General features: G+C 40.6%; 1 protein-coding gene and 1 pseudogene across 1 annotated transcript; both read left to right on the plus strand.

Annotated features, from left to right (window-relative positions):
• The first annotated feature begins 18428 nt into the window (after positions 1-18428).
• On the plus strand, positions 18429-19406 carry LOC142458533 (olfactory receptor 1L3-like). The gene has a single exon (XM_075559535.1). The coding sequence runs from the start codon at positions 18429-18431 to the stop codon at positions 19404-19406; it is 978 nt and encodes a 325-aa protein (XP_075415650.1).
• Positions 19407-20501: 1095 nt separating this feature from the next.
• LOC142458534 (T-complex protein 1 subunit zeta-like) lies at positions 20502-22016 on the plus strand (annotated as a pseudogene).
• The last annotated feature ends 2013 nt before the right edge of the window (positions 22017-24029 follow it).

The raw sequence follows: 24029 nt of genomic DNA on the forward strand, positions 1-24029 counted from the left end.
CACCTCCATACAACGAAAGAATTCACCAAGAGAGTAAGAAGATAGCCCACCGACTGGAAAAACATCTTTAGCAATGACACATCAAAGACCTTATCACTAAAATCTATAACACTCTGCTAGCTTCCAAAAAGAAAAAAAACCTAATTGCCCACTGAGGAGGTGGGCAAAGGACGTGAACAGAAGTTTCACAAGGGCAGAAAGCAGAATGGCCAATATACATATGAGGAAAAGTTCCTGATCATTAGCCATAAGAGAAATGCAAATTAAAACAATGTGATACCACTTAACACTCTCAAAGATAACCCAATTAAAAAAATCAGAAAGCAACAAGTGTTGGAGGGGCTGTGGTGAGATAGGAACTCTCATCCATTGCTGGTGGATCTGTAAATATGTATAACCACTATGGAAATCAATTTGGCAATATCTAAAACAGATGGAAATCGAGTTGCCATACAACCCAGCAATCCCCCCCACTGGGCATATACCCAGAAGGGCAAGAAACAAACCACAGCCAGACATCTATGCTCCAATGTTCATTTGAAGCACGGTTCACAATTGAAAGTAGTTGGGAAAAAATCAAATTTCCAGCAACACATGAACAGATTAAAAAACTGTGGTACATACATACAATGGAGTACTACTCATGGCCCAAAAGCAGCAATGAACATATGAAACACATCACCACATGGGAAGAACTGGAAGAAATTATGCTAAGTGAAGTAAGCCAAGCACAAAAGGACAAGTACAACATAAGTCTGCTAAAGTGAGCATTTTAAAAAAATGCAAAAGGGGCATAGGGAAAACATTACTGTATACAAACATTCCTGGGGTGAGATCCAGGTAGTATGGCAGGGGCCAGACCAAATCCAGGGATACCTATGGTAGCCAACTAAAAAGGAGGGAAGAAAGGGGGAGAAAAAGAAAAATGGGCAGTTGGGGCACAGGGCACTAACCCACCCAAGGGGAAGATATTGTTTATGTCTCCACAGAGAAAGAGGGACCAGACTTCAACCCGGTGCTCCATGATATAAATGCAACGTACTGACATGAAGCAGGGAACTAGTAAAGAGGTCTGAGGTGTTGGCTCCAATCTCAACTACGTGGACATCTGCCGCTCCTTTGCAAAGACTTTACTTCAGAGGACAGCACTGAAGCTACAGCTCAGAGAGAGGGACATGTCTGAACAGAGTACACAGGAGCAAATGAAGGGGGAGGAAGAGAGTGGAGCACATCCTGCTCCACCAAGCCTTGAGAACAATATCCCTGCTCAGAGCAGCCAACGTGCAGAGAAGACCATATAGCTGGCCCCACTGTGAGACACGACATCTCTAACTGACCCAAAGCCCTATAGGGGACAACACTGAAGACACTGTGTGGGAATTATGTCCAATCTGACCGCACCACACCGAGGCAAAACACTCAGGGCATGCAAAAGAACATCAAGGGGAGTAGAACAAGGAAGTCCCAAGGGAAACCAAAAATAGACTTTGAGGCCAGGGCATTGCACCCCATCAGACTCAAACAGAAAAACACTCCTAAAGGTCAACAAGCAGACCTTGAACTATTTACAGGATTTTCTTTTTTTGGTGTTTTTGTTACCTTTTGCTTCTTTGTTTTGCTCTGTCTTGTTTTTGTGCATATTATTATCTCTACAGATTCATCTAGATAAAATAGGCAGGAAAAACAATCGGGAGGAGAAAACAACAGGACCGACGTTTCTGGGGGAACATGGGAGAGAGGGTGGTGGGGGAAAGAAGGTGGTGTTAACAAACCCAGGGGAAAGGGAACAACATGTGATCCAAAATCAGTGGCAAGGAGGGTGTAGGAGGTCTGGTAGGAATTGATCAAGGGCAATGTAACTGAGAGGAATTACTGAAAACCAAATGAAGGCTGAGCATGCTAGTGGGAAAAGAGGAAAGAAAAGGAAATAGAAGAAAGAACAAGGAAGCAAAGGGCATTTATAGAGGTCTAAATACAGACATGTACACATGTAAATATTTTTTTAATGATGGAGAAATAGATCTATGTGCAAATATTTATAGGTTTAGTATTAAGATAGCAGATGAATATTGGGCCTCACTCAGGTACTCCCTCAATGCAAGACCACTTTGTTCTATTAAACTGGCATTCCATGATGCTCACCTTCCCAAGAAGATCGCTGAAGACAAATAGGTACATAAGCAAATGTGGTGAAGAAAGCTGGTGGTGCCCAGCTATCAAAAAATGTAGCATCTGAGGTCTTAAAGGCTTGAAGGTAAATAAGTGGCCATCTAGTTAAGAAGCAACAAAGTCCCTATGGTAGAAAGACACCAGCCTGTGTGATCACAAGGTGCCGAAGGGATCAGTTATCACGTATCAAAGATCAAAGAAATCTTATCATTATGTGCTCACCTCCCCGATACGATCCCCGAAGACAAATGGGTGCATAAGCAAATGTGGTGAAGAAAGCTGACGATACCCAGTTATCAAAAGATATAGTGTCTGGGGACTTAAAGGTTTGAAGGTAAACAAGTGGCCATCTAGCTCAGAAGCAGCAAAGCCCCTATGGAAGAAGCACACCAGTCTGTTTGATTACAAGGTGCCGAAGGTATCAGGCAACATCAGAACAAAATATCATATCATTGTGAATGAGGGGGCGTGAGGAGTGGGGAACCAAAGCCCATTTGTAGGCAACTGGACATCCTCTTACAGAGGGTTGCCGGGAGGAGACGAGCCAGTCAGGGTGCAGTGTAGCAACAATGAAACATACAACTTTTCTCTAGTTCTTAAATGCTTCCCAACCCCCACAACCATGATCCCAATTCTACCTTACAAACCCAGGTAGGCCAGAGGCATGTACACTGGTACAGATAGGAACTGGAAACACAAGGAATCCAGGACAGATGATCCCTTCAGGACCAGTGGTGAGAGTGGTGATACTGGGAGGGTGGAAGGAAGGTGGGGTAGAAAGGGTGAACTGATTAAAAGGATTTACATATAACCTCCTCACTGAGGTATGGACAATAGAAAACTGGGTAAAGGGAAATGTCGGACAGTGTAAAATATGACAAAATATTAATTTATGAATTATCCAGGGTTCATGCTGGAACGGGGAGTGAGGGAAGACAATGAGGAGCTGATACCAACACTCAAGTATAAAGCCCATGCTTTGAGGATGATGATGGCAACAAATGTACAAATGTGCTTGATGCAATGGGTGGATGGATGAATTGTGATACGAGTTGAACAAGCCCCAATAAAATGACTTTAAAAAGAAGAAAACTATATTGCAATCCAAAGCTAGAAATATCCTTTACACCAAAGCTGGTCCTGAAACTGTTTTAATTAAATGTGCAATTTAATGTATCTTTTATCTTGCATGTCTCATGAAATTTTATCTTCAGATTTTGGTGGAATAGGGTTTTAAATGATAAATCCAATTATGTCTCCAATGTTTGGCAACTCGTTTCCATTTTCCCCTATCATCTTCAAGGCAAAATCTGAAACCTTCATGGGGATCTAGAAAATGCTTTAAGATTTGAGTCACGACTACTTAAAAACCTAAACGTGCTATCTCTTCTCCCTCGTTCTCCGTCTCTTCCTCTCCACCCCCACCCCTTTTCCTTCCAGCTCTATGCCTTTGGGGACTTTTTAACGTTCTATGTGTGCACCCAAATTTCTTGACTAGATGAGTGACCAGCTCCAACACGTCATCAATTTGTTGAAACGTTTCACTTAGTGCTCTTTCCATTCTCAGAGTGAATAAAAACCTGACTGGCAGATCCAATCACTTCTTTCAAGTCATGCACCTTGCCTTCCCTGCCATACGGCACTCCCAACCATCCTTGTATGTATTCTGCCCTCTCTACACTCTCAAAACTGTTCTCTGCTGTGTTTGTCTTCACATATTAGTCCAGTGCTTTTCCGACTTTTTCAAAATATCCTTTTTGTATGCCTTTTCCCCCCTTAATGCCAGTGTGCTTCAAGGTTCCATATTTGGTCTTTTTCCATGTGAAAAATCCCTCCCTTGCATTTATGTTATGGCTTTGACCTACTATTTTTTGATGACCAAGGAGCCTTAGGGGTGCTGTGGGGTAAACCTTGGAATACTAAAAGGAAAGTCAGTGGTTCTGTCCCACCAAGGCCTGCACAGGAAAATGATGCGGTGTCTCATCATTTGGCTCCTATAAAGATTTACAGTCTCAGGATCCCTACAGGGTGACTGTGAGTTGACTATGAGATGGAATCAGCACAGTGGCTGTGGGTTTGGTTTTGATTTGGGAGCTAAATCGATAGTCCCAGTTCTCAACTTTCCTGAGGGTAAGACATATCTCTAACTGCCTAATAAATCCTTCCTCTGCATGTTCCTCAGTAAAATTTAAATGCATTTTACTAAACTCACCTTTCCCCAAAGCATATTTTCTTATTTTGGCTAATGGAAACATCGTCTCTCAAACCACACAAATACCAAACACAAATCATGCAGAGAGGAAGATCCATACATGGGTCATTTTCCTGAGCCGACGATGCTCCCTCCTCCTTCCTCGGCATCTGTAAACAAGTCGTTCCCTATGCCCCATTATCTTTCAAGTCCCAGACCAAATATTATCAGCTCTCTAAATTTCCTATTGCCCTTTCATAAACTAGGCGGGGGGCAGAGACAAAATGCAAAACTATTGGAAATTATATGCTCAGTAACAATTTCTAACTAAAGCATATAGCCCCAAATATATTTTTCTTATAAAAAATTTCAATATCATATTATCAGTTTATAAACCTCCTTCCATTAAATCTCATAGTTCTTGAGGTTAGGCACCATGCTTGTTGCGATCTAATTGTTCTAATCAGTCAATTCATTCATAAATATAGCCTAGAAACTGTGAGCTAGAAATTGTGCTAGATGCTGAAGATCCAGATGGAATAAAACACTGACCCAGTTTCTGCCTGGAAGTGACTGATCCGATGTAATAGTTATTAAATGAGAAAGCTTTCCATTTTCTTGGGGCTTTTTTGTTTGTGGTAATTTGTAGTTCTACTCGACTTCAGCTGTAGGATCTATAGTGAGTTGCTTAACTTCTCTTCGTCTTAGTTGACTTTAGGTAAAAATCAGATACTTGTACCTACTTATAGGGAGGATTTGATGATGCGATTGATATGTGTAGCACTTGTAATAGTGCTTGACACTGGTACATTCTTAGGGTTTCCGTTAGTTTGATCTTCGTTATTCACAATCTGAGGTGGCAGCAGAAGTGTGAAAACAGCCTTTTGCAGACAGAGACACACACAGAGCAGGGCCTGCTGGGGAACCAGAGGGGCTGCTCTCTGCGGGATCTGCAGAGGAAACTCCCTAGACCCCCGACAACGTGGGAGACTGTCTTCCGGCCATCTATCGCTGCCCCAGCAATAGGAATGATCTCCGGAGGAACTTGAGGCTCAATTTGGGACGTTTTGCAGCAGGCGTTCGGTTGCCAGGAACTTGAGCGACAGAAGGGCGCCCCAGCCGGGGCTAAGCTCAGACCTTCCCCACACAGCCTCCATGTCTGTAACGCAGCAAGATTTGCCCCAGAGCAACTCAAGTTTGATTCAGAAGGGCACCCACCCTCCCCTGCCTGGTTTCCTTTGGGTCCACCACGTACTGTGTGCTCTGGTCATGCTGGTGTCAAGCATCCGCTAAAGGGTTGCCCGCAGTTCTTTAAAGTTGTGAATAGTTTCTTCCATGGTTCTGAAGGGCCTCATCTGGACTCTCATCCTGAGGACTAGCCTAGTGGTATTTTATAAATACTTGAATAAAGAATGGATACACCCACACCCAACTGTGGAGAAAGCACCCTTAGATGACACCCTGTGAAGGAGAGCACACTCGTCAAGCAAATTAGTGGTCAAATGTAATTATATCACATGATGATTATATGGATCACTTTACAAAGGAAGAATCCTGTACTGTCAATTGATTAAGAGTACTTTGAAAATGAATATTGCCTGGTGTAAAGTAACACCTTGATGTTAATAGATTGTATATAGCTAGTGAACCAAGGCAAACCATACATCGAATAAAATAAAAATATGTCATCAAACATATTTTGATTTTTAGAGGTGTTTAAGAGAATCAAGCCATACCTCAGATATAATTCTGAACTTAATGTTAGTGTATAGTTTTACTGATAAGATTGATTTGAATGATAAGGAGACAAGTGGAAGGATCCTGGAAAGTAAAGAAACTATTCATGAAGGCTAGAAATGTGGAAACCAACATAGAGAAGTATTTAGGGTACTAATTATTAGTGATAACTTTAGAGACAGATACATTACTAATGATCTTGTAGCTCTAGAAGTTAGTGGTAACTTTTGGAGAAGTGGTACATGACGAACATGAACTTAGAGAACTGTCCCACTTGTAAGTAGGTCTAAAATGAATAGGACTAATGAATAGATTGAGAGACCTGGTGGACTTGGAAGAGAATTTCTTTTTAACCTCAAAATAAAACAGAAACTCTTAAAGAACAAAGGCCAATTAAGACTCACATTTATGGGAAATTTAAATGACAAGAACAGCAATTATTAAAATCTCTCCATGGATTAAGGTGTCATAGAATAAAAACTCTGTTTCTTGAACAGACTAAATGGCTCAAAGAAAAGGGACTAAGAATGAATTTTCTAACCTGACCTTACTGTTCACATGCTTGTGATAAGGATTGAATCAAGCCAGAGAGACAAGGGGATGGGCAGCATGTAGTCATAGTTACTGGCACATGAAAAATAGGGGAAGTAGACTCAGCTTTTAAATTTTATTCTTCCCAAAATAACACTGTCTGAACTAGGGAGGCTTTGCCTATTATTTAGTCTTATGATGGGGAAGAACATCACAGTTGGTAACGTAGAGAGTCAGTGAAAAAGATAAAGATCCGCAATGATATACATTGACCCGGTGGCTACAACAGTGAGCGCAAACTTGACACTTGTGAGGATAGCGCAGGATTGAGCAGTGGCTCATTCTACCGTACACAGGCCTGAAAATCACAAATACCTCAACAGCACCGAGCAGCAACAACAAGGAATGATCACAAGTATTGACTCATGCTTTTTTTGTTGGTCGCCTGACTTTTTTGTGACATTTTAAAATTGTATGATTTGCCTTTTTCTTGTTGAGATGCTGGCGTTTCTATCCATTTTAGAGATTGATCCCTTGTCCATTTTGCCATTGCCAAAAACTTCTCCCCTGTCTATCGGTTTTATTTATGCCCTTGATTATTTATATATATAAGATTTATCTTTTTTAGTTAATTGGAATTAACACATATATCAAATCATTCTATAGTTCAATCACTTCCAGAAGACTTGTATGTTTACTACCACAATCAGTTTCCAAACATTCTTAATCTCATACCACCTCCCCCTCCCCCAAATCCTTATTCCACTTATATATTTTGTTATGTTTGATAATGTATTTAAGCCCCATATTAAAATCCCTAAGTTTATCCCTATTTTTCATTGATGATCTTTATAGTTCTGGGTTTTACACTTAGGTCTTTGACTCATTATATAAGTTACTGTACATTCAGCCCTTAATGTGACACTTTATTTGTGTCATTATACCAATCCTCCATTAATATTTCAAAGAGAGTATTAATTCATTATTTCCATGTCTCTTATGTGATCCTTGAGAATACAAAAAATTATGAAACTTATCCTCCATGATCCTAGAAAATTAGACAGTATCCAGCTATCACTGTGGACTACTCTGAAAGGATTACAGTAGCAAGTTCTGAGCTAGAGTAGGAGAAAAATGTGAGAGGGGAGGGGGATAAAAAAGTAATAAAAGACTAGGTTTGCTGATCTGATAGCTAGATGGAGCCTTCAAGACTATATCCATAAGACACCATTTGATCCTGGAACTGAACTCATCTCCCCATGTTTCAGCATTCAGCCAAATAGTAGAAAGGCCAATAATCTGAACAATATCACCAGAGAGGCACACGTTCCTTAGAACAGTCAACCAGACAAATTCAAAAGGCAGCATTTGCCAAAAAGCTCAAAAGCAGGAGAGGATAGGACAAAAGGACAACTCAAAATGATAAACGCATGAAGGAAGTGTAAAGAATGCTGTAACCTCATAGGGATCGCAACCAAGGTCACAAATGGAATGCGTGTCAGTTATTGAATAGAAAACAAATTTGTCCTATGTATCCACTCAATCACAATAAAAGTTAAACAATAAGAAAGCAACTGTTACATGACCCTGGTTGATGCTCAACTTCCTGAAGTGATCATTGAAGATATTGGTGCTATAGCAAAGTGTGGTGAAGAAACTAGCTGGTGTCCAGCTATAAGAAAGAATAGTGCCTAGGGTCTGAAAGGCTTATCTTCAAATAAGCAGCCATCCAAATGAGGCAACAACCAAGTCTACATAGGAGAAGCACACCATCCTGTATCATCCAAGGACTGTAAACCACATAATCCAAATCTAAAAGAAGGAATGTCATTAGACCTTAAATTGTGAACACCTGGTTTGCAGAAGGCTATGGACGACAGTGGAAATTCAAAAATCCACTTGTAGGGGCCACACATAGATTAAACCTCCAGTGAATTCCTTCAGATTATACCTGAGGGATATGAGTAGCCCTGTTATCAGACAGAGAACACTGTAGAGTCAGTTATGGCAGATGTAGTCGAGACAACATTTAATATCATTTGATCTCCCTTTAGACCTATTTTAGAGCTGTTTCAGTGATTTTTTTTAAATGAACAGAAATGCACACAAATTAAGCCCCTGGGGAATGCCCTCTGACACGGGCCAGGAATGTGAACAGCCTTGTTAACATGTAGAATGCATTGGAGAGTGGATTGTTGCAGCTGCAGTTAGGTTGAAATTTAGCGCCCTGTCATTTGATCTCCCTCTTGCTTTTTTAAAATTTGTTCTAGCTTTTATTATTTTCTGTTTTCTTTTCAATTGAGGTTTTAATGTTTTACTTTGTTATTGTTGTTGGTTTTTGTTGTTTGTTTGCTCTTTAATGTTTTTCCGCATATAAAATCCAAGATAGGTAAATCTATTAGACAGTAACTGGATTAATGGTTCCAGTAACAGGGAAGGTTGAGGGAAGTGGAGAGCTAATAATTATGAGTACAAGAATGAAGAAAATTTCCTAAAATTGATTGTGGTAATGACTGTGAAACTCTTCTTGATGTGACTGAACTATTGAATTGAATGATATGTTAATTATATGCCAATGAAACTGTTGGTATAAATAAATAAATGGGAAATAAAGAATACAAAGTTGTTGAAGCTCAAACTACATTTAACATTACATCAAGAAATGAAATGTCTATTCTGACAATTAGTTTGTGTTCCTAACTCCTGCCCTACATCTCTAAGGATACAAATGTGGCTGTAAATATAATTTTCTATTATTTAATATTTATTCTTTCAGAAATATCTGAAAGAGCACATTCTAGACCAATGAGTTGAAGTCTCGATTCTTGAGAACAGAAACCAAGAGCCAGAAATGTCCAGGAGGAAGCAAACCACCTGAAATTTTGCAAAAATCTCCATGATAACTTAAACATCTGTAGGTTGTGAAATAAGAACACTGAGTTATATTTAGTTAGACTTGAAAAAAACAGATGGCAGCTGCACAATTTTAACTATAATCTAATGATTGCCTATCATGATCAGCACTCTTACAGTTCCCCACCACCCAAAATACGAAGACAAGAGAGTAAGCCAAAAAGTATTTCTACAGAATAATACACACCCTTATAATATAAAAATATGAAGCTATTGACTTATGACATAGCCTCCATCTAGGTCTGTACAATTCTGAAGGGGGTGTTTCCAACATTCTAACCCTTCCATAAAGAATCCTACACACTTCAATTTACACAATGTAAAAAGAACAGGATTGTTTTCGTTTGGGGTTGTTTTTTTTACATCCTAAAAGAACTAAAAAAATGCCCATTTGTAATGTCATGTGCATGTGAGAAGCAAAAAAGAAGGCTGAAGGGCAAGAATAGGACTGTGGTATGGATGGGATAAAGCTTTCCCATGAAATTCTCATAGGAAGGTCCTTGCTACTCTTGAAGAGTGAGCAGATGCACTGGTGTAGTAGAAAATATTCCTTGGTAAAGCTTTCCTGGCTTTTTCCCTCACTTATGTGCTGTTTAATTCTCTTAAAATTTCCTCATAATTAGCCCCTATAATTTTTTTCTCCTTTGAAATATCTATCAAGATTAGTTTTTGAACTCTTAAAATACAGTTACTATCATCTGAGCTGACTTCTGCCTTAAAATGAATTGGCCTAGAAAAATCCCCACTAGTGAAAGTGGGGGCAAAGGGGGAGAAAGGGGGAACCAATCACAATGACATATAATCCCACACACTTCACCATAACTGAAACGTGGCAAAAGGGAGACAGCAGATCGTGTAAGTTATGGAAACAATAATAATTGATCAAGCGGTCATGAGGATGGGAGAGCGGGGAGGGAGGGGGAAAAGGAGCTGACACCAAGGGCTCAAGTAGAAAGAAAATATTTTGGAAATGATGATGGCAACATATGTACAAAAGTGCATGATATAATTGATGTATGGATTGTTCCTCACTGACCCATAGCCCTACAGAGGAAAACACTGGAGACAGTGTGGGAATTGCGCCCAATCTGATCCCACCACACAGAGGAAAACACTAAGGGTGTGCAACAGAACAGCAAGGGGAACAGAGCAACAAAGTCCCCAGGGAATACCAAAAATGAACTTTGGAGCTAGGCACCCCATCAGACTCGACCGGAAACACTCCTAAAGGCCAACAGTCCTTGAACTAACTACAGGCTTTTCTTTTTTGTTGTTGTTGGTTTTTGTCATTGGCTTTTTGTTGTCATTGTTTTGTTTTATTTTGTTGTTTTGCTTTGCTTTGTTTTGCTCTGTCTTGTTTTTGTGCATGTTATTATTTCCGCAGGTCTGTCTAAATAAGCTAGGCTGGATGAACAATCTGGAGGAGAAAATGGGACTGATGGTTCTGGAGGACATGGGAGAGGGGAGGTAGGGGAAAGGAAGTGGTGTTAACAAATCAAGGGACAAGGGAACAACAAGTGATCCAAGTCGGTGGTGAGGAGGGCATAGGAGGCCTTGTAGGGTGTGATCAAGGGTAATGTAACCAAGAGGAATTACTGAAAACCAACTGAAGGCTGAACATGATAGTGGGGAAAGAAGAAAGTAAAAGGAAATAGAGGAAAGAGCTAGGAGGCAAAGGGCATTTATAGAGGTCTAAATACAGACATGTATAAATGTAAATATATTTATATATGATGATGGGGAAATAGATCTATGTGCATATATTTATAGGTTTAGTATTAAGGTAGCAGAAGGACATTGGGCCTCCACTCAAGTACTCCCTCAATGTGAGACACTGTTCTATTAAACTGGCATTCCATCATGCTCACCTTCCCGACACTATCGCTGAGGACAAATGAGTGCATAAGAAAATGTGGTGAAGAAAGCTGATGGTGCCTGGCCATCAAAAGATATAGCATCTGGAGTCTTAAAAGCTTGAAGGTAAACAAGCAGCCATCTAGCTCAGAAACAACAAAGCCCACATGGAAGAAGGACACCAACATGTGTGATCACAAGTTGTTGAAGGGATCAGGCTTGAGGTATCAAAGAATAAAAAATCAAATCATCGTGAATAAGAGGGAGTGCAAATTGGGGACCCAAGGCCCATCTGTAGGCAACTGGAAATCCCCTTACAGAAGGGTCACAGGGAGGAAACGAGCCAATCAGAGTGTAGTGTAACAACAATGAAACATACAACTTTCCTCTAGTTTTTTAATGATTCCTCTCCCCAACCCCCTCCCACCCCACTCTCATGATCCCAATTCTACCTTACAAATATGGCTAGACCAGAGGCTGTACACTGATACAGATAGGAACTGGTAGCACAGGGAATCCAGGACAGATGATCCCTTAAGGACCAGTGCTGAGAGTGGTGATATCAGGAGGGTGCAGGGAGGAGAGGGTGAAAAGGGGGAACCAATTACAAGGATCTACATATAATCTCCTCCCTAGGGGATGGACAACAGAAAAGTGGGTGAAGGGATAAGTCAGACAGTGTAAGATATGACAAAATAATAATTTATAAATTATCAAGGGTTCATGAGGGAGGGGGCAGCAGGGAGGGAGGGGAAAATGAGGAGCTGATGCGAAGGGCTTAAGTGGAGAGTATATGTTTTGAGAATGATGAAGGTAACGAATGTACAAATGTGCTTTATACAATTGATGTATGTATGGATTGTGATAAGAGTTGTATGAGCCACCAGTAAAATGATAAAAATAAATAAAACAATTGATGTTTGGATTGTTATGAGAGCTGTAAGAGCCCCCAATAAAATAATCTTTTTTTAATTACTAAAAAAAATCCCCACTAAAGCCAATGTTTGATTGCAAGGTTGTTTTGAGGACTAGAACAAATGTATTGTTGAGAACTCTTGTCTGCAGCTCTCCACAGATCTCAGGAGGAGAAAATTCCCACTGCTGTCCAGTCAGTTATTGCTCCTAGTCACCTTATTGGGCAGAACAAAACTGCCCACATGGGTTTTCAAGGCTATAAGTTTTTACGAGAGTAGAAAGCCTTGTCCTTCTCACATGGAGTGACCGGTGGCTTCAAACTGCTAACTTTGAGTTAGCAGTCCAATACATAACCACTACACTGCCAGGGCTCCACATAGGTCTCAGGCACATGTTTAAATACCTTTTATTTGGAAGAAGCCTGTGAATGTATTATATGGAATTCTAACAATACATTTTTACTTACTCTCCTATATTATTATTATCTGATGTAATGCTAGAGTTTTTACAAATGAAGTTGCCAAAGTTCAGATGGGTTAAAAAAATTTCCAAGAGGTGCTCTGAGAAGCAGATCACACTCTCATCTGCCCACAATCCATGACTCTGAGGTTGTAAATATGACTGTCATTTTCTCCATCATATTTTTTTGCCTTAAGTAATTGTTACATTCAAAAAATCAATATTTCTTGAGTAAAGAGGGCTTATGCAAATGATAGTCTGTAGCTTTATTAGTTTTGGGGGATTAACATGAAAAATTGCCACTTAAAACAAAGCAGACTTATACTCCAGCAGTTATGGGGCTACAAGTTTGAAATCCAGTTGTCAGCAGGGCTGTAGGAAAGAGTTGGTGAATTCACTGACTTGCAGTGTTGTTGGCGATCCTGGACATTCCTTGGCTGTAGAAGCATCGTTCCAATCTCTGCTTCGGTCATCACATGACATTCTCCCGATGTGCCTGTGTCTGAGTATCTTCTCCTCCTCTTAGAAGGAAACTAGATCAATTAAAGTGTGGTTCATCCTAAGGAGCTCAGCGGAACTTGATTATATCTGCAAAGGCCTTATATCCAAATACAGGCCTTATATCCAAATAAGGTCATCTTCACTGTACCTGGGGCAAGCAATTCACAAGGCTCTTTGGGGACAACAATTTAGCTCATAGTGGTAACTAACACTCAGTGTATCAGAGCACTGCTAAAGATAAAAGGAGAGGAAACTTTCCCATTTCAAATGTCCAATTAAATATCAGACACAGTTGTAGGCTCTCTTACGAGTCAATTCTTTTAATGTCATTGGAAGAAAATGATATGAAGAAGGTCTGTAGGCAAAGGATGGCGGTAAGGAGTCCCAAATGGAAATTAAACAAAGGTAATGCCATTATCTTTTGTTAGAGGATAAATTTACAGATCCACAGAACTTAACTAATAGCTATATCCAAAGGGAGGATGGATAGACACTGAAAGGACAAATAATGTGCAGATGCCCTGGAGGAGTTGTCCCACAGAGAAATGGAGACCTCAAAAGAGACAAAAATGTTTAGGCTCACAGAAGAAAATAGACTCAGGTGTCCATGCTCCAGTCCAGTCATCTATTTTCAATGTTATGTGCTATAGTTCTCAGGTAAACCCTCAGGCAACTTAGGCAAGCCAGGGACAGAATTACTGTTATAGGCACCGACACCAGCCTCAGCACATGTGACCCTCATTGCATCTGAAGATTCAAAGACAGGGATATAGGGCCACCTGGGGAGAGAAAATGCTTGTAATTCCTCTGGGTCCTGGGAGACAATCATGCACAAAGTTAATGGGTGTCTGATTTGTTTTCTTTTGTTGTTTTTTTTAACTCCACCAGCTAAACCTCAGGGGACTTCGTGAAACAGTTGCATATGGTGTTCCCATAAGGAAAGTGGGACCTGTGAGCACCTGATAAAAGATGGCAAGAAGCCAGAAACGGGAGCAATCCGCTTCAAGAAGCATTAAAAGTACTTCTATAATCAGGGGTCTTTGCTGTATATTTTTCCTTGATACAGTCTTATCTTCCTTTTGACTGAGCATTCTCTGGAACATAAATGATGGGGACAGAATAGCCACATGATGAGAAAAGGCTGCAATGTTCTTTCCAGGTGAGAAACCTACTTTGAGAGTGCATGGTGAGAAGGTGAGCAGCCTAATCTCAAAGAGATTATGAGTGATTAGCTCAAGAAAAGAGCTAGTTTATGGGTATCTTAAATATGGATGTCCTTTTTATACACTAGTTGAATTTTCTGCTTGGCTGCTGTACTTCAAGTTACAGTCCCTTGATCTCAAAATACAATTTATCGTCCAAATGGCAGGGATTTGGGGAGAATATTTTTTCACGTGAACTCCTTTACTCTTTTTTTCTTTCACCAATTTCCTCAAATAATTATGTATACTCTAATTGAGAAGTTCAATTGTAAAATTCAGCATGTAAAAAGTTCAAGCAGTCATTTGTGCTACAAAAACATGTAAAACAGGGCCAAGTGATGGAAATTAATATGTATGAAGAGAAATTTTGAGGTAGAATTTTTGGACATACCTCTCATCTTAAAGTGATGAGGCAAATTTAATGAAGCTCTGCAGGATGAGTGCTTCCGGTAGGAGGAAGAGCAAGTGAAAATATCCCAATAAGAACTGCTTGCAGTTTATGAAATGTGATAAACAGATGTGGGTAGAACGCATGGAGAGAGGGAAAGAGTGAAGGGAAATAAAGTGAGAGAAGATTAGAAGGCCAAAGCATGTGAAGTCCCATAGGACACAGCAAAGAGTTCAGGTTCCATGCTGAAACGGAACGGTTTGGGGGGTGGGGGGTGGGGGCTGGAGCAGGAGGGCTAATATAATTTGAATTTTCAAAAGATCAACCTACCTTCTCCTGATTATAAGAAAGTTGAAGTAAATGCAGGGGGAACAATTAAGAATTTACTGTGATGTATCTGAAAAAGTGATGGTGCCTTGGACCAGGGGCGTCGTGGTGTGAAAGAAAAGCAGCTCTAAGTATTGGGATTTATACTGGACAGGGAGACAACAGGACGTTCTGAGAGACTGTGTGAGGAGGTAAGGGAAATAAAATGAGTGAATGAATGAATCTTAAGTTTTTTATGAGTTCGTGGGTGTGGTGGTGCCAATATTTAATGTGGGGTATACTAAGGAATGAGGAAATAATATTTAAAAAGGGAAGACCTCATGGTTGTTTATTCCTTTGAAATAATAAATGAGATGCCATTAGACACGCAAGCATAATGTTAAGTTGCAGTTGGCTACATAAATCTAGGATTCAGGAGAGAATCCAGGATTAGAAATGTAAATTTTGGATATTTTAGCATACATCTAATATTTAAAGTGAATGGACTGCCTAAGGCCACAAATGGAGTAAGACAAAGAAAAGAAGAGATGGATGAACCCTGGGCCCTCCGACATTTAAAAAGAGGAAAAGGCAGAGTCAAACCTAAAGATGGAAAAGAAGAATCCAGTAAAGAATGAAACGTGGTATTGAGTAAAAAAAGAAAACTTTTTAAAAAGTGTTTCCAAAAGAAGAGAGTGGTCAACAATGTCAAAGTCTTAGTCAAAGGCAAGTCAATGGTGATGGGGGTGGAAAATCCCTCCATGGACTGATGAAGACAACATCCTGACTGAACTTGGTTAAGTCGAGAATGTGCAGCGAGGAACACGGAGGCGGAGAGCACAGAGAAGCCAAGCTTTACTAGGAAGTGCAGTGAGGGAGAAGATGTGGTCAGTGACATCAGTGTGCCGCAGGCAGCATGCCCCTGGGGAACATGGGTATAAGCACAGGAGGCTGTCACAACAAGGTGAAGTAATCATCTTGTGCCAGGTTTTCTCGGCCCCACACTAGCTCACTGACCCTCAATGATACCCTGATACATCCAACATGGCCAGAAACATGCAAATATTAACCTGAACCTTGACGAACAGGAACTCAGATGGGGACACAGGCCATTCCTCCAGTTCCTTGAGAAAAGTCCTTCACACTTTAAAGGATCCTAAAAAAAAACACTTAATTGCCATTGAGTCTGTTCTGATTCATAGTAACTCCATGGGATAGAGTCAAGTTGCCTCTGTGGGTTTCTGAAAACTATAACTCAGGGTGTTTTTTTTTTTTAACATTTTATTGGGAGCTCTTACAGCCCTTAATAACATTCCATACATCAATTGTATCAAGTATATTTGTCTATATATTGCCATCATCATTTCCAAAACATTTTCTCCTAGAGCCTTGGTATAAGATCCTCTGAATCGATAACTCTTTATGGAAGTAGAAAACTTCATCTTTCTCCCTCAGAACAGCTGTTGGTTTTGAAATGGTGACCTTGTGGTTCGCAGCCCAATGTGTAACCAACCAAGGCTCCTTAAATGATTTATCATTGAGCTATTGCTTTCAGGTATGTTACGGAGAGTTAGTGATACTTAGGGAGAGGCATGTGAGTGCGTTCGATTGCTTAATATGTGAAGGCCCCAAATAAAATAGAGAGGCATCAAAGCACTCCAGGACCAAGTGCCTTTTGGGCTTGGTGTTTTGGGAGATTGTTGTTGTTAGGTGCTGTTGAGTCAGTTCCAACTCTATGTTCTGCAGAACAAAGCATTGCCAGGTCCTGAGGTGGTCTCACAGTTGTTCTTACGTTTGAGGCCATCAAGGCAGTCACCGGGTCAATCCATCTTGTGGAAGGTTTTCCTCTCTTTTGATGCCCCACTGCTTTACCAAGCATTATGTGCTCCAGAAACTGGTCTCTCCAGACAACATGTTCAAAGTACATGAGACGTAGATTGGCCATCTTTACCCCTAAGGACCAATCTGATGGTGCTTCTTCAAAGGTAGGTTTGTTGTTTCTTTTGCCAGTCCACAGTACTTTTAATATTCTTCACCAGCCACAGATAGGAACTGGAAACGCAGGGAACCCAGGACAGATGAACCCCTCAGGACCAGTGGCGAGAGTGGCGATACTGGGAGGGTGGAGGGAGGGTGAGGGAAAAGGGGGGAACAGAAGACAAGGTCTATATATAACCTCCTCCCTGGGGGACAGACAGCGGAGAAGTGGGTGAGGGGAGACATCGGATGGTGTAAGATATGACAAAATAATAAATATTTCTAAATTATCAGAGGTTCATGGGAGAGAGGGGAGTGGGGAGAAGGGAAAAAATGAGGAGTTGATACCAAGGGCTCAAGTAGAAAGCAGGTGTTTTGAAAATGATGATGGCAACATATGTACAAATGTGCTTGACACAATAGTTGTATGTATGGATTGTGATAAGAGTTGTACGAACCCCTAATGAAATGATTTTTAAAAATTCTTTGCCAGTCCCATAATTCAAATACATTGATTCTTCTTTGGCCTTTTTTATACAATGTCCAACTTTCACATGCATATAAGACTGAAAATACCATGACTTGGGTCAGGCGCACCTTAGTCCTCAAAATAACATTCTTACTTTTTAACACTTAAAAGAGGTTTTGTGATTAGTACAAAGAAAATACCCTGTACTATTCTGTAATTATATGCATGTCCTCGTACACACATGTGTATTTTCTATAGGGCAGGATGTTTTTACCTATAAGAATTCATGTATTAGAATAATTTCTTAGTGATATCATAATTTGATTCCTTATTCTTTATCTGATGTCCTTGCTTCCATGGCAAACCATGTGGAGAAAAATATCCTAATTTAAGGAAATGATTATTTATCATCCACAAAGTAGATGACATGGCTGTCTCTGACCTGGTTGGTTATACAATGGGTTATAGAGTGACAATATTTAATCAGAGCTGAATATTGACCTTGAACCCTCTTCAAGGTCTGCACTGGTGGTTCCTTCAAATACTAGTCAGAGAGCAAGGAAAGGGGAAATCAATATACCAAGAAAGCTCTCTATCTCTTTCCCCTTCCCATCTATTTTCTATACACATTTCTAACTCCAAGAATTAGGAAGATGTAAAAATACCCTTTCAGCTCTCATTTTCCATATTCAGGAAGAAAACACATTTGACTAAAGTTTTTACTAAGAACTGTTCAGTGTGAGATTAATATGTGAAGATGAATGCTTATATAAAAGCCATTAATTTTCATTGTTTGTCTGCAGGTGCACCAAGACAATGGGAATGTATAACCTAACAAGGCCCTCTCAGTTCATCCTCTTGGGACTCTCCTCTCGACCACAGGACCAGAAACCTCTCTTTATCCTCTTTTTAATAATGTACCTTGTCACCTTAATGGGAAACTTGCTCATTATCTTGGCCATTCACTCTGATCCTAAGCTCCAAAACCCCATGTATTTCTTTCTGAGCATCTTGTCTTTTGCTGATATCTGCTACACAACAGTCATAGTTCCTAAAATGCTGATGGACTTCTTATCAGAGACTAAAAGTATTGCTTATGCTGAATGTCTAACACAGATGTATTTCTTCCTAGTCTTCAGAAACATAGACAGTTACCTTCTGGCAGCTATGGCCATTGACCGCTACATAGCTATTTGTAATCCCTTTCACTATGTGAGCCTTATGAGCCACAGACGCTGTGTGCTGCTACTGTCCCTCTCTACTGCTTTCTCCTGTCTCCACTCCCTCGTGCATGTCCTCCTGGTGAATCGGCTCACCTTCTGTGCTTCCAATGTTATCCACCACTTTTTTTGTGATGTTAACCCCGTGCTGAAACTGTCTTGCTCTTCTACTTCTATCAATGAACTTGTGGCCATGACAGAAGGGATGGCCTCCGTAATGGCTCCATTTGCCTGTATCGTTATCTCTTATCTGCGAATCCTCCTCACCATTCTTATGATCCCCTCAGCTGCCGGAAAACACAAAGCCTTCTCCACCTGTAGCTCCCATCTCATGGTGGTGACTCTGTTTTATGGAAGCATTAGCTATGTCTACTTCCAGCCTTTGTCCAGCTATACTGTTAATGACCGGGTAGCAACCATCATGTACACTGTTCTGACATCAATGTTAAACCCATTTATCTATAGTCTCAGAAACAAAGACATGAAGCGGGGCTTAGGAAAATTGATCATCAAGATTAAGTCTCAAATAGATAAGCTTTCTTCTACAGGACCTAACAAAATTTGTGGCTCCTGATTATAGTGGTGGTGGTGGTGGTGGTGGTGTGTGTGTGTGTGTGTGTGTGTGTGTAAAATAGCATACAGTATAAGTCTTTATTATTTGCTAATTGCTTTTTAAAAGTGCTTTCATCACTTGTCCCTGCACCCTGTAATTGCCCATCTTTCACCGTGTGGTTTTTTTCTCATGACCTAGTTGAATAGTTCTATCCAGTTCCTCATTGTAAACTGATGCCATAAAACTGCTGTGTTTGAAAACATCACATACCTTTTTCCTCCTTCCATAGTTATTTGAAATCCCCTATATTCTCTAAAGCATAGATTCACCTACATCTGGTCACTTGAACTACCAGAGAATTTCTGTACACACATAACGATCTACAGATGCATATATTTGTACCGTTGCTCTGTTGGGTTTGAAGTAGTTAGGCACTTTTTGCAGGGATATCTGTGTGCATGTGTGTGTGTCCTCTCTATCGAACTAAGAGCTCCTTGACTGCACCATCATCTGTGTTCCCCACTCACATCATGAAAGAAATGTGGCTCCATCTTTTGCTTCTTCCAGGAGCTGAATGTCCTGGGTTCTGAAGTCATCTTCTCACTGCCATTGAGTCAATACTGATCCCTAGCAACTCAATGGGACAGGGTAGATCTGCCCCCTGTGAATTTCTGAGACTGTAATTCTTTACAGGAGTAGAAAGCCCCATTGTTCTCCCACAGAGCTGCAAGTGGTTTCCACCTGTCGACCTTTCAGGTCACAGCCTTCCATGTAACCACTAGGCACCAGGGATTCTGTCTGAAGTCATTAGATTCATGAAAAATAATGTTGATAATCTAATTGACGTTAGCAAGACAGCTCAATACTTCCACCCACAGGGGTCTTTCTCCTCGTATGTTCAAGGTACATCCTCTGACTCTTCCTGAGGCTCATTGTCCATGTGTTCTTCTCTCTAGAGATGTCTACATTTCCCCTGTCTCTTCTATCTATTTACTTCTGAGTAAAGTAATATTTACTGAAGACAGTCAAAAGCCAATGGGTGAATGCTGAGCCAGCCTTGAGGGTCTGCACACCGAGTCTCCTCTTCTTTTGCTGAGATAAGGGCTCCTCCTCTTCATGGAGGCCATTAGGACTCCAAACCCCAATGCTGATCTAAGGCCAAGCAGTAGTGGCGGTCAGCCTCAGGGCAACTTGGGGTCTGTAAGCCATGTTGGGCCCAAAGGCACCATGAAGATGCTTATTCCTAATACTGGAGACATCAGGCTTACTGAAAAATGAAGATGTGCTGCTTCATAAAATGAAAATTCTAACATTCAACAGCTCCTTATTAGCAAAAGGAGTAACATGCCAGGGTGATATAACGTGATAGTTCTACTTCTAATGGACTGAGCATCGGAGAGCTGCTGAAACAGGAGGGCTTGTACACTGCTGAAGGTCTGGACTTTAGAATAATAACTGAAGGGTTTGAAGCCTACGTAAATAAACACTTCAATTTTTTTTAAATTTCAAGTTAGCAAAGAAATGAGCAGAGAAATACTTATAGATGTGTCTAGAACATCTCCTACTAAAGTGCACACTGAACTGGCTGATGTCCTAACAAAGACATATTGACTCCAGTTTAGTCAATTAAAAAACAGAAAAGCCTAGAGACCTTTAAATGATTGAAATAATGAGGATTAAACCTCCATCTGAAACTGATACAAACTTCATCAAAGGGTTTGTTTCGTGCTTGTGGGATGGCATCCTGAATGGAAACAGTAGAAAAAGAATCCGTTCTCACATGCGATAAAGCCTAAGTGAACGCTGGCTTCTCCCATAAGAGTTCAGAAGAGGGAGACTTGAAAAAGCTGAAAGAAATTTTATTGAAGGTAGAATTAAAAATTAATGAAGCTAACAAAGAAAGTCTATGGTGATTCAAATAAAGGATTTGTTGTTAGCAATCCAGAAGGAATCAATGCTTTTTCCTTAGATGCCCTTGAAAAAGAGGGCATAGTAGCTCTGTGCAGTGCTAAGCAGAGAGGTTGGTGCTTGGGTGTGATGGTATGACTTCAAGGTTTTTAGGTGACTTTAGCCCTGACTGTGTGGGGCACTCGGGACTTGTCTATGAGTAACCATTGGGAGAAGAGCAGTTCCCGGTCATTGAAAAAAATACAATAACCCTCACTCCATCACACTATCAGTCAGATGGCCAAATCAACACACACTCACTGAATCCAAAGATGCCATAAGAGATGGTTGGAGGGATGTCTGTCAAAAATGCTGCTAATGACAGGTTTTTGGTCCCAGGAACTGGTGCAGGACACATGACAATGGCAGAAGTTCTGGTGAAATATGAGACCAGTATCCAGGGCAAGGCCCAACTCATAGAGTACACGCATGATGTGTTACTCATTATGCCCAAGGTCCTTACTCACAACTTTAATTTTTACCTCCAGGTAACACTATGAAAAGTTCAAGCTGAACACTGAGTCTTGTCAACTTTTGGGTGTAGACTTAAGCAGAGGTGAGCCAATGGCAGCAGCCAAAGCAGGTGTATGGCATAACCATTATGTAAAGAAAACCCGTCTCCTCTACTTGGACCAGTGCTTCACAAGAAAAAGGCCAGGTTCAGTTCAAGCTTGCAGACTGTGAAATCAATGAGTACCTACCCAGTGACCGTTCAGTACTCACGGTATAGCTGGTTTCTGTTCCTTCAACCTCCATGAATTTCCAGGCTGAAGTCCTTAGGTTATAGGCCTGTGTTCTTGAGGGAGAGGCCAGTTCACCTAGTGGTGTCCTTATCAGACATCTCTGGTGCAGCTTTTGGGGAGAGTTGTGTGCCATGCAGATCCTGGATTCAATGACCTAATATTCTGTGGGACTTGACCTGGGTCCCTGGGGTATCCAGAAACTCTGGGCAAAGTGCCTTAAGTGCATGTTCCCCCTGAACCTTTGAAGATCATTTGTATCTGGATAAAATTATGTTATTGCCTTTATCTAGATCCAAACTATGCAAAACCTCAATAACAGAACAAAAGATAATGCATGGAATCATTTCATATATTTTGGGATGGAACAGTTTTACTAACTGGATAGAAAAGATGAATAGATTTTATAATTAATATTAATAACATCTACACATCAAAAGTCACCTTTTGTTCTTAAAATTCAGTCAGAATTTATTAAAAGCGATCTTGATTTTGTCAGGGTTATAAACAGAAAGTAGCTTTGCGAGTAAATGCCCTCTGACTATATTCTGTCAAACATGTCCTTTGATAAGCCTCTAGTCTCGGTGCCATCTCATCTGGCACTAAGTCCCACACTGCTGGACTTTGGGGAAGGGGGTGGGCCGAGGGGGTTCTTCATTCAGACAGCTCATTCTCAGATCAGTAAATTTGTTACCTTGGAGCTATCAGATTAAAGACTTAAATATTTTAGTGTCCTCGTCTTGCATTAATGCTTCTCTCAAAGGAAATTTCTTGGTTTGGGGACATAAGTACTCCCTCCACTCCCTACACTGCCAGTGTCTTTCTCCTTTCTGTGCCTCTTCATGCATTGACTGGGCTGGTGGTGACGCACTTGTACTGCCATCTCCCGTAAAGCTCTGCGGGCTGGTGGCTAGAGTTTAGCTGCCTGGATATCTTTGAGACTATAAAGATTAGCACCTTCATCCTGAGTTGTGAACCTTAGTAGCAATTCTGAAGTAACAAGATATTTCCCATTGGTGGACCTGCTGCAAGGTGCGTTTCGGCCAGCCTACTGCAGGGCAATTCCCATGGGAAGCCTCTGCCTGGTAGTCCCCAGTCTCGCATAATCTTATACTTTTATATACTGGAATAAAAGGGCCCCTAAGATATCCATAGTCATTTCTGAGCAAAATAACCTTACCTGAAACACCCAGAAAAGAGAAAAACCAACTATCAATGTCTTGGCCTATTTATGGCCACATAGATAGAACAAGTGGGGATGTTGGTCATAGATTCCAACATTGGACCAAGACCAAAAAGTAAATTGCTCTGTATTTGTGTGTGTGTGTGTGTGTGTGTGTGTGTGTGTGTGTGTGTACACGCAGTGGTTAGAGAGAGGATAGTTTTATTAGCCTCGACTTGGAGGAATATTTCTGGATGTTGACAAACACATTGGGCTAAGTCATAAATCAGAAGTGACTGAAAAATTATTGTATTGAATTGAAAGAAACTCAGAACTGCGTTTTAATAACTGTATATACTCAAGTAGTAGCCAACCTAAATATAAGCCAAGGCACCTAATTTTATCACAAAAAAATGGGCAAACTTAATTGACTCAAGTATAAGCCTAGGATGGGAAATGCAGCAGCTACTGGTAAATTTCAAAATAAAAATATATACCAATAAAATTACATTAATTGAGGTATCAGTAGGTCAAATTTTTTGAACATTTATTTCAAAGAAAAAACAGCAAACTAGCTCTGTAAGTGGAAAGGAGGGTCAACAAAAACAATATGGTACCAACAATAACTATGCAACTGTATTACTGCATGTACTGCATTACTACATATGCTGCCTCGCCGCATGTACACAACGGGGCTTGTATAGTTTGAGGCCTAACACGGTCTGATGAAATTCCAGAATGTGATTGTATGACTGTTTGCATAGAGCAGCCTGTGTGAGGGCTCACAATATACAC

This window comes from Tenrec ecaudatus, chromosome 10 (genome assembly GCF_050624435.1).
Source record: "Tenrec ecaudatus isolate mTenEca1 chromosome 10, mTenEca1.hap1, whole genome shotgun sequence".
In the NCBI taxonomy this organism is placed as follows: domain Eukaryota; kingdom Metazoa; phylum Chordata; class Mammalia; order Afrosoricida; family Tenrecidae; genus Tenrec; species Tenrec ecaudatus.